This window comes from Protopterus annectens, chromosome 7.part0, assembly GCF_019279795.1.
Source record: "Protopterus annectens isolate FY-2018-M chromosome 7.part0, PAN1.0, whole genome shotgun sequence".
Taxonomy (NCBI): domain Eukaryota; kingdom Metazoa; phylum Chordata; order Ceratodontiformes; family Protopteridae; genus Protopterus; species Protopterus annectens.
Window position 1 is genome coordinate 1,286,141,114 of NC_056739.1, and position 11,914 is coordinate 1,286,153,027.

Below are 11,914 nucleotides of genomic sequence, written 5' to 3' on the forward strand. Positions count from 1 at the left end.
TGCCAGTCTGTGTATACTAGTCCTAAAAGTATGCAACATAAACTAAAAGGTTGCTTATGAAGGGTGACAAGTAATAGGATGACAAGTGCCTGGGGGGGACAAAATGCTAACACCGGCCCTGGAGCCGTATGTATTGCTAGACGGTGCGCTACAGCACGACACATTCATTCGAAATTCCTAATACATTCATTTTTGAGTAACACGGTCTCGCTGTCAGTCATTGTGAACGAGCATATAGCTGCGCAGACTTGGTTGTCGGCTACGAATCTCGACTATGACCAAATACACCTGACAAGAACTCCAAAGCAATACATTATTCAACATTTTCAAGAAGTTGCTACAGAGTGAGCTGACAATTTCAAACTTCCCTCGGGTCGGGTTCTCTTTTTCTCCGGCAGTAAAGCATTGTGGGTGAAGGTGGGCGGAGGAAATATGGCGGATGGTGTAGAGCCGTAAGTATATTATGTGTTAGGTGTTTAAGTTGAGAATGTGGGTATTTCATTGTTGTTTTATGAAACGTCAATCGAAACAGTGTAATTGAACCTTCTTTTATTCTCTCTTTTTAGGGAGAAGAAAAGAAGGCGAATAGAGGAGCTGACTGACGAGTTAGTATTCATTGAAATGTAGACACTGGCAAGTTTGAAGAGGTTGCACGTAGTGGGCTGATTTGCCTTTTCCAGCGGAATACGGTTATATGTTATTCCATATATTTAAGTACAGGATTGTATAGCTGAATGATTACTGTGATTCTTAAGGTTAATTTATTAATCTGTCGTCTTGTTATTTTCTTATTGTTATTATGGAAAGGCCTTGCTTTCTAGTACAGTCAGTGTATTATGTTTAACTGAATTCATATGAAAGTTTAAAGTATGTTTTGGGAATGTTCTTATCTTTCTTTCTTCTGTGGAAGTAGATTATAAATACTGAATGATCATACAGGTATGTAGTTTTGATGACAATAAATATAGAAATGGCCTTTCTGAAATTGCATAAAACAATATATTTTTTTTGTTTTTGAAGTGCATTATTTTCCTTTTAAAAGTTCTACTGCATGCCTGTCTTGGTATTACTTGGTAGTAGTAATAATACACTTTAAGTGTATTCTGTTGGAAGTTTATGAACATTAGAACCATCCATTTTTAAATGTTGAGGAACTGTTAAAAATTTTTGGCAGATGAGTGCATATTTGTACATGAAATTAGGTGAAACAGTTGCATTTATTTGTATTCTTCCTGCTTAAATATGGCACTAGTTAGACTGAAAATGTGCCTTATAATGTTGAGAATTTCATACCTGTCATTGATAAATTTGTGTTATTTCAACTAATGTTGCAGCTAAATTTACTGTGTTCTGTGCAGAATGGCTGTTGATGGTGGGTGTGGGGACACTGGAGACTGGGAAGGTCGCTGGAACCATGTAAAGAAGTTCCTCGAGCGATCAGGACCATTTACACATCCAGATTTCGAACCAAGCACTGAAGTGAGAAACGTTCAGTTTAATTACACAGATTTTTTTTTCCTATTGTGTTGTCAACTAGTGGAAAGTGTTGAACTAGCATGTACATATTAATGTAATTCAGAATGCACGTATTATGCCAGTAATGTGGTTTCTGACCATTGTAAAACATGTTTATAGATTGAAACTAGAAATCTGTAGATTTAATGAAATGTCGTCGGATTTGTATGTAGCATGGTCTTAATCTGTTACACACTTTTTGTAATGCTGTTTTTGTCTCATTTTGATTTTTTTGTTACAAACTAAAAAGTACCTGGTCATACAAAAAGCCATTTTTCTGTGTTGGGAGTAGTCTTTAGAAATGTAATAGGTGTGTTGAAATTGTCTTGATTTTAATATAAATCCTTGATTTTATGTAAAAAAAAAATGGAGATGACCATGTTGGTTATATTTTCAGGTGTTCCATTAAAAGAAAACTGTAGAAGGTGGAGTTTTACTTAACTCTTGTTGCTTTTCTCCCTACAGTATGATTCCAGTGCTGTGTAGGTACATGAAACCTGCTTGTACTTTTTCATTTCTTCACTTTGGTATCAACGGAAGGGAAAGACTGCGCAGTTTCTTAAGCTTAACTTCCACATAAGTTGCAGAGGAATTTGTCTGTACCTGCATATGACATACCACAGATGCAGAGAAATTTGTAGTCAGGAGTTCAGGCTGGTGTAAACAAGATAGAGAGGGGTGAAACTTTTCCATTGGCTTTATTGAAGAGAGGAAGAGAACTTGCACTGATTCACATCCTCTTCAATATTTTTCATAGCAAAACAGAGCAATTGGATCAGTCAGTGGTTCAAAGTCAGTTATCTCTCTTGACAGATTTACAGAAGCAGCGTCACAGCATCAAAATGCTAAGCTTTTATCTTTAAATGTTGTTTATACTACTATACATTTTAAGATGGTTTGAAATATAGCATCAAAGTTAGAGAAAAATCAGAAAATATTTTTTCTTGTTAATTCTTGTATCGGCAAATTTACTGAAGTGTAGGGAAGGGTCTGCCAGTTCATTTTATAGGTTCATAGGTAGGTACTAGGCTATTGACCCTAGGGTCTATATAAGCCTAGCGGCTTTCGCCACCCAAGAAAATTAATTACCTGTGCCCCCGTTGAGCAGAGCCACAGAAGTGATTCCCCTGGGTGAATTTCTTATTTCCTATTCAATCAAGATTTTTCTTGAAGAGTGCTAATGAGAAGCTTTGTTTGATATAGATAGGTAGTTTGTTCCAGAGTATGGGAAGTCTCTGGGACAGAAATCTATCCCTCCAGCATGTTCTATCTATTGTGGTGACAAGGTTTAGGTCCCTGGAGCGTGTAGATCGGAGGGATTGGGATTTCTTTCAGTGGAGCATGTCCAACAGCTCTGGGTTTGACATAGCTTTGTATGTTAGGCAGAGATCACTTCTGAGTAAGCGATATGCGACAGAGTAAATCTGGATTTTTGAGACTGTCTGCATAGGGCATCTCTTTGAGGCTGGTAATCCTCTGTGAGGAATTTCTGCGGCCTTTCCATTTGTAGATGTCTTGTAAGGTACATACTAAAGGGGCCTTTTACTCTGTAATGGGTCTAATGAGTGACGAGTAGAGGGGGAACAATGACCTGTTTTTTCTTGGATGAGAAACCTTTTGTGATGAGGTGTGCCACGTAGAAGGATTTCCTGACTACTGTGGCGATGTGATCATCAAAGGAGAGACTACTGACCACCTGTGTCCCAAGGTCTCTTATCACACTTTCGGTGTTAAGTAGAGTACTGCCTATGTGGTAGTTCATGGTATAGAGTTTTTACCAAAGGGGATGACTATGCACTTTTTGGCATTGAGCTTGAGGCCATGGCTTTGACACCAGACATCTGTTTCAGTGAGGCCCTTTTGTAGGATGTCCACATTCTTAGGAATTTTGATTAGGCTCCTAGTTTGCAGTCATCTGCGAACTTCGTTGGCCAAAGACCTTCTGTGTTAGCCTGTACTTCAGAGAAGTAGATACCAAACAGGAGAGGACACAGGACTGAACCCTGTGGTACTCCACTTGTCACTGGTCTGAAGTCGGATTTGGAGTCTGCTACTTTCACAGTGTGGGTTCTGTCAGTGAGCCAGTTGGCAACCCATCTTGTGACATAGGGATTTATACGTAGTTTAGTGAGTTTATCTGTAATTCCTGAGTGGGGGATGGTGTTGAAAGCCTTGGCGAGATCTAGATAGGCTGTGTGAACCACCTTACCCTCATCTCTGGCTTTGGTGACCTCTTCAAAGAAGTCTGTCAGGTTTAGGAGACATGATCTTCCTTTTACAAACCCGAACTGGGTGGGGTCCAGAGTTTGGAGATTATCAACATCTTTGTTTATAAGGTCCATGGCCTTGCAGACCAGGGTCGTCAGGTTAATGGGGCGGTAGTTCCTGGGGTCCGTGGTGGATCCCCCTTTGTGGAGTGAGATAACTGTCGCTGTGTGCCATTCAGTGGACACAAAGCCTGAGGTGAGGCTATGATTGAGCATGGTACTTAGATGGGGTGCCAGTTTGTTCTGTAGTTCGTGTAGAACACAGCCTGGGATGTTGTCCAGTCCCATGGATGCTGTGTTCTTGGCTTTGAAGAGTGTGGTTTTTACCTGTGCAGCCATGATTACTGGAACTTTGCATTCTTCTGGTATAGAAATGGGCCCTTTAGGGGGTGAGAGAGGGGTGAAGTTAGCTCTGCCAGGATGTTGGCAATATCAGTTGGTTCTGTATGTTTAGTGCTATTGTGCTGTAACTTGGAGCAGATCTGAGTGTTGCCATTGAGATTTTTGACATAGGTATAGAATGCTTTAGAAACGGTGGCGATTTGTTTTTGTAACTAGCCTTGGAGAATTTTGAGGGATCTCAGCTTCTTACTCAGGCTGACCAGGGAGTTCCTCCAATCATGGGCTGATCTTAGACTACAAAAAGATACTTTGATCAAGGGCCTGCAGTTTAGCAACTGTTTTGGTTGCAGCTGTATAATTCTTTGGTATACTAGAAAACAAGCTCTGAGATGCACACAAGGGCCATTCAAGAAATAAAAGAAGCAGTCCTGTTACTGACAGTATATAAGATGACAGCGGCTGACACAAATCTCATTATATGTTAATGGAGTGGGAATACAACCATTATTTTCTTATGTCTAGCATGAATCGTGTAAAGCAGACGACATGGATTATGGGGAAAAAGGCTTGAAGAAAAATAAGATCACATTGATATGTCAAGCCCCACTGACAGCCATTTTGCTGAAAACGTATTAAAATTCTGTAAGAAGCAGCCAGAGTGATTTTGAGATGTTAGAATAACTCAAAAAGTAAAGAGAGTGAAAAATAGATTTTTTAGTTCTAAGGCAGAGTTTTCCTTGGTGTGGCATACTGCCTGCTGCTTGTTCAGTTTAAGAAGGAATCCGACTAAAAGCACATAGCTGAAGAACACAGATGAAGTTATGCAATGTAATAGATTTGGACTTTCCTTTGACTGCATACAGGTGGGCAAAGATATAACTTTTTTAGACATACATCTGATTTTGGAGGACAGCAATACTTTATGTACGTCTGTGCATAGAAAATTTGCTGATAGTAATTGGTATTTGATGGGGACTAGCTGTCATCCAGTTCATACTTTGGTCTCCTTGCCCTATGGGGAATGTATGAGACTTAGACGGCTATGTAATACTGACATGGACTTCTTTAAAGAAATTAGTGTGACTAGTGAGATGTTTAGATTGAGGGGCTATAGTGAAGCTAGTATTCAAACCGTTATAGATAAAAGGGTTATTAATGAACAACATAAAGTTGGTACTTATAAGTATGGAAGTAAGGGGTATAAGTTAGATGTTAGAAATCAAGAGAAAAGACTAGTTTATTTTGTCTCTACATATAGTGTTTTCAGTGATGTTTTAATAGATATTGTTAAACACTACTGGAATATTTTGTTTAGATCAATGGACCTAAAAATTTATTGTCTAGGTCTTTAGGCATTTAATTTTGTAGAGGTAGGAATTTAAAAGATAATTTGGTACATAATAAATTTAAATATCCCACTGAGACATTGCAATCTAGGAACTTCACCCTGTGGTCATTGCAATGTATGTCATTATATTGTTCCAACTTTTAAATATATAAATGGCCATGTATTTGAGGTTAAAAATATATATAGCTATAATACTGAATATTATTTATGCGTTGAAATGTCCGTGTAACCCTTGTGTGTGTGTGTGTGTGTGTGTGTGTGTGTGTGTATATATATATATATATATATATATATATATATATATATATATATATAAGTAAAAGGAAGTTTAAAACTAGACTGCAGGAGCATGTCAGGAATATTATAAATAATAAAGAAGATAGCCCTGTTGCTAAACATTTTATGCTGGCTTGCAATTCTAATCCAAATGGGTTACAAGCCACTATCTTAGAACATATTATGAAGGGTGTATTTCCTGATTTGTATAAAAAGAAGTTGTTATATAAAGGAAGTATTTTCATTTTGTAATATGACACTTTTTTTTATTTCCTCAGGGTCTGAATGTGGAATGTAACTGGAGGCTTCTTATCTGATGAGAAAGTAGTATTAAGTATTTTTTAATGTTTATTGATTAATTGGTTTAGGCTGCTTGTTTAATTGTTAGATGTATTAGGGTATATAAACTGTGTTAAGTTATGTGATGTTTTATACTCCTTGAAGGTGGTTGCCGAAGCGCTAGAGGTGCAATAAACTGGTGTTTTAAGTGGATTCTTCGTCTGTGGTCTTCAGTTTTATCTTTTCTTTTTGGTTCGTGCAGTAAAAGCACATAGCTGTATTGCAGTATTCATGACTTGTTTTTGCTGTGACATCTGTGGCAGATCTGTGAACGTTTGTTCTAAATTGGTGGAAAGTATAAAGGTGTGTGTCACAGAGCCACAATCGAAAGGTGTTTGAATGCAGGAAAGCATGGTAGTTAAACTAAGAAAGAAAATTAGAGTAGTTGGGGCTTTGGAGACAGTTAAGTAGATGAATGCTTCTACTTTCTGTAGTGTAAATGCTGGAGAGACTCTGAGATTGCCCCTACTTTAGAACAAGCTTCTGTTCACGTTAAGCAGAGCCCTTCACTGGCCCTCTTCAGACACAGTTTGGATCAATGGATGGGAAATCACAAACACCTGGTGTAGTGCTTGTATCCCTTATGGATAGGGGCAGTCAGTAAGATACTGAAGGTATAGGCAAAAACCTATGGTATCCTCTCGCCCTTAGGGTCCATATATTGAGTTAAATGGGTTATATTGGCTAGGCTTGTAATGACTCTTAAGATTTTAGCCTAGCAATCTCCTATGAACCTCTGTAAAAAGATGAATGCGTCCAAATTCTAATATGAGGGAGCTATGGTAGGATCTTCAGAAAATGCTTGAACGCAAGTAAATTCTTATTTGTACAGTAGGTTTGTGTTAAGGCATTGAAGTTATTGTAATATCATTTTTATATGTTGGGGTGAGGCAGCTTAACAGAAGAATGAACAAAATGTGAAGTAATGGTTAAGAATAGTGATATTCTGAACCAGGATTGTCATGACTTTGGAAGGTCTCTAGTTTAATAGTACTGAGTCCTCATCTAATAATAACATGTCAGATACTTGTCAGCTGTGATCTTGTGGATAGTATTGCTGGTGAGATGATAGTGTAGTTATGTAGAGATTGATAACAGTTACATTTTGATTTCCTCATTTTAAACACAGTTTGATGAGAAATGGAAGTTTAAAACTGAATTGCAAGTTATTAATATTCCAGATTATTTTCAGAACACTTAAGCAGTTTTGTAACAATTCATTTCATTTTTGTACTTTAATTGTGAGCACACATTACAGAGGCTTGACATATTTAACATGGCTGTATTTTGTGTTTTGTTGCATAAGATGCTTTATAATGCTGTGTTATGGTAAGTTATAAAACAGACTTTTTTTTTTCTTAGCTTGACTTAAAGTTTTCAGTGGTTTATACCAATTGATAACTATGTATTTTGTTTGTTCAGACTAGTTTTTGCATTGTGCCACTTTATTTTCTCAGAAGTATGTGGAGTTTCATGAACAGCATTTTTTTCGGGGTGTAAAACTGTGAGTTTGGTCTTGATTCATATTGGAGTACTTCAAATATTACAAGTCTGTATAGACCAGAGTATGCCTCACATGTGAGCTGTTTTCAGCATTTTCAGTTTGCTCTTTATTTTCCAAAAGCATGCATTGCTAGACTACAGCAGCAATGAGTTTGCATATTAATTTTTTATATTATTTGAAATGTGTTAACTGGGGTGCCCTACTGAATCCATGGTCTATTTTCAGGGGAATTCATTCTTTTAAACATTGGAATATAACCTAGAAGTTACACTGTTAAGCCTAGGTCATCAGTCTGTGTCTTCGTGATCCCACAAAAGGAATGAAGTGTTTAACAGAATGTTTGTGTCCTTTGTGTAGGTACTATAATGGTTAAATTTTTGCACCCTTGTTTTTTGATGGAAGGCGAACTTGTGAAGAAGTTCTGAAGATGAGGGTGGAACCATCTCTGTTATTTATCTGGCAGTGAATTCCACAAGCTGGAGGTGTGGCATATAAGAGGTTACAGTCTGTCTTCAAGTAATGCGGTGGGGAATATGTGAAGAGGAGAGGTGTTGGAGGTATAAGGTTAGGGAAGAGGGTTACCAGTTCATTTTATTTTGAGTCTGCTATGGTCAAGGTTTCAGACAGAGTAGTTTTGTCCAGATGAAACTTTAAAAAGTCTATTTAAAGTGTTTTGTAAGGGAGCAAAGCACCTGTGATTTCCCCACACCCAACTTTTTGCTATCTCCACAGTCTCCCAGTTTTGGAGTGGGGAAAAAAAGGCAAAGCCATAAAAATTTTAATTGCCGGTGCGCGTACACAAACTGAGCCAGCAATAACTTTCTTTGGAAATTAGTGGTTTGGAAGTTTGACTGACAAAAATCTGAGAAAGCACCTCATCTGCATTTATACTCGGTGAAGGGTAGGGAATTTGAGAGTGCCAAGTGAGAAAGCTGGGTAAAGTAGGAGTGGGAGAGTTGTTTGTAGCACATCAATTAGCCAGTGTGGCACAGTGATTGGTTCACCCCAGGTTGAATTGAAATTTTGTTGTATACAGAGCTATGGTATGTGAATGTCTGTGTGTTTGACATGGTTCTTCTCCCCTTACACCCATATGCATCTGCCATATGGGAGTAAGGGGAGAAGAACTTGATGAAACCTTTGAGGTGATACAGTTGGCAACTTTAAACAAAATACTTCTCTCTCCTACTGTGAGAAATATCAGTTTGCTTAAATGTGTGTTTTGAAACACTTCAGTTGCTTAACGGGAAACCCAGATGAGGGTTTTATAGCCACTGGGCATGTCAGTGCTGCCTTTGAAGAGTAAGGAGTTGTTTTGAAATTAGGCTTTCCCAAGGAAGATTGCAGTGAGGAATGGGACGAAGGATGGCAAAATATTGTTCCCATATTGGAAAAAATGGGAAGTGTGTTGCAGTACCACCACATCTCATTTTTGAAGATGCAAAATGAAATGTACAGAGTACCTTGGGTGCAATTGAGGGTCCATTAAGGGAGAGTCATCTAACACCCTCCTACCCAGGATGGGCATGCTCATCCTTCCCTGCTGCTCATTCAAGTTGTCCGAACTGTTAATTGAACCTGTGTCAGTTGGGCCATAGTTATGACTTTATCCCTGTACTCCACCAGTGCAACAGGCCTGAATCCATTTTAAGAGCGAGCACGTTATTGGAGTTCTGGTAGCTTGCAGGTTGTCTGCACAGGTGGGCATTTCTGCAGCAGTCTTACTACAGAGATGAATCCATTGTTGCTGACTAGATTGTTTTGCTTTTTGTTAGGATTTGGGTGTTAAGAACATTATTTTCGCAGCTGTGGGGACCTTCCATTAAGCAGCATCTTGGTAGTAGTCCTAGCAGGAATGCAGAGAGGTGAGCAGCTGTCTTAATGCATCTAGCTGGGAGGTTATCTGCTGTAGCTTCCTGTGTTCCTTGTCAGTAACAGTTTTAAGGCTGTACCATGGGAAGAAGTTGTTGGTATAGGCTGGTGTAAGGCCCAGGTTGGGGTCTGGGTGAGTTTGTTGCGATCTTGAAGGTGGACAAGTGTTGGCTGAGTGTGCATTTACATAGTACATTCTTGCAGATTTCATTTTAGTGTTTCGTCTTTGTCCAGAATGTCTTACCTTTGAAAGAAATCTTTCAAAAAAAAAAAAATTGGGAAATTTCTTTTAAGTCCTGATATAAAAAGCATTTCTGAGAGGGTTTTTCCGATGTGCTAAGGTAGTTCAAAAAAGCATGTCCTCCAAGATAAGGGCTCTCCCTTAAGTAATACGATCTATTACAACCATCCATTTGTCTGGCATGTAGTTTAGGGGGTTAAGGCTTTCAGCTATTTCCTATGGTACAGGATTTGATTCCCTAAACACTCATTTGCTTACTTTGTGCTCTTTGAGTAAGTCACTTAACCAGACATTGCTCCTGGGTTGCACCTGAGAAGAGACTGTGTCCAGTGGGCCTGCCAGGTTATCAAATGGGTATATGTATTGTCATTTAGAACTGCATGCAAAAATCAATGGCAGTGTCTCTTATTGCGTCTAGGCAAGCGAGCAACAAATTGGAACTCCTTGCTGGTTTGCTCTCCCAAAGTGTTCCAAACTGAACAGTTGCTAGTGGAGTTGGATAAGATTTCCAGTTACAAATACATGTGTAGGCCAGTCAAGTGCTGTGCAGTCCAGTGTGGTGAGTTTACTGGATGTTGGATTAGTCTTTTGTGGTAAGTATGTGAATTGGGAAAGGTCATTTGTTACCTGAGGAGATTTTCATGGTGAATCCTCTGCATAGTGTAAGAGTAAAATTGGCAACCAGTAAGAAAATTGTTGCTCACAGGCTTTTTTTTTTTTTTTTTTTTTCTTCTTCTCATCTGGTTGTTGCAACCAAAAAGCTGCTTTCTGATATTTTAAGTTGTCTTATCTTTTCCTTGACTCTCTTACTCTCCATTGCTTTACTTTTTCAGATGCTCTGTAAAGTTGGACCATGTGTGTTTATCTTGATGTGGAAAAAAAAGTTGCCTCTTCATATCACTAAAATTTGTAGCTGAATGGCCTATGCTGTTACCACATGTTAAACAGTGTCTTATGTGGATATATGCTTGCATGTGTGCATAGCAGTTTGTTGAACTGCATCTCCTCTGACTGTTGGTTCTTTCAACTTTTGCTTGTAAAGTCCTGTATAGTTTCTGATAGTGTCTTAAGGAAGTGATCGGATCTACGCAAAAGGGTTATGAAATTGCCGCAGTGTGGATTTTTCCTCTGTGTTGTAGCGCAGTAACATTCCCTGTTACTGAACATGCTGTAACTTAATGGAGAGCTGTATGCATTTCTATGGTCTCCAGTAGGATCATTTTAAGTGGTACTGCTTTCTGTGGTTACCAGGCAAAGACACCATGATTTTTTAGCTGGTCATTGCTGTCTCTAGCCCAGTCCACAGCTCACAGTCTTTCTGTCTAGCTAATCTTCCGTTCGCAGTCAAAACTTGTGTCCTGAAGGGTGCAGAAGAATGCCTTGCCATTGGGTTACCCTATTGTGTTAATGTTTTTAATATGTCACTTTTTGCCCCTTCCCACAGGCCTTTTTCCAGGTTAAATATGATGTTGCTTACTCTCTTTATTCATATGGATTTTTGTAGTCCTTTTTAATATTTTATGGAGTGTTTTCATGATGCTTGTTTTGTCTTTTGAACTGAATTGCAGATGGGGGTTTCTTTAAATTATCCATGAAATTCCTCACTTTATTTTTGTATTGGTGTTTATTTTGTTACTTTGCATAGATACAGTCTCCCAGAAATGTACTAAAGTTACAGTAGCAGCCAAGGGAATATTAACTTTCCTATGATCTGTTAGTGCCTTGTACCCTTGTTTTTAATTGCTCTTTTTGCATCTTATCTGTAGATAATCTGTCTTGAATGCTTCCACGTCTACCCTCTCTGGTGTAGTTTCATCTCCATTTGTACATCTGAGGGTTTTTTCTTCTCTGGCATGTTGCTTCCAGTTGTTTAAGTTGCAGTGCTCCTGACCACTTTACCATCATTTTCCAATCCTTGTATACTTCATTTGCACAACATTCCTGCCACATAGTTTGATCTGCAAAAATGCGTAGTTGATTTTTTAGATAATTTAGCTTGGGTTAATCCATCTGTCCACAGCCCTTTTTTTCTCATTTTGCATATGGGGTCAGGGTGTGACTTCAGCAGTGACAGTCATCTTACACTGCCGGGTGACTAGCCCTACCTGTACTTAATATCTGTTTATGTCTATTACAGTTATTGACTATTATACCATGACCCCCCCATTAATATTCCAAAACGTGCACGCTGATTTTAAGCTGTCTGCTAT

General features: G+C 38.6%; 1 protein-coding gene across 1 annotated transcript in view; it reads left to right on the forward strand.

Moving 5' to 3' along the window:
• Positions 1 to 266: 266 nt before the first annotated feature.
• UBA3 (ubiquitin like modifier activating enzyme 3) overlaps positions 267 to 11,914 on the forward strand; it is a gene marked incomplete in the record, with an annotated part of 1,621,434 nt that continues 1,609,786 nt past the window's right edge. Inside the window, 3 exon segments of the mRNA XM_044077904.1 lie at positions 267 to 452; positions 567 to 605; positions 1,359 to 1,479. Coding sequence (XP_043933839.1) covers positions 433 to 452; positions 567 to 605; positions 1,359 to 1,479 — 180 coding nt within the window.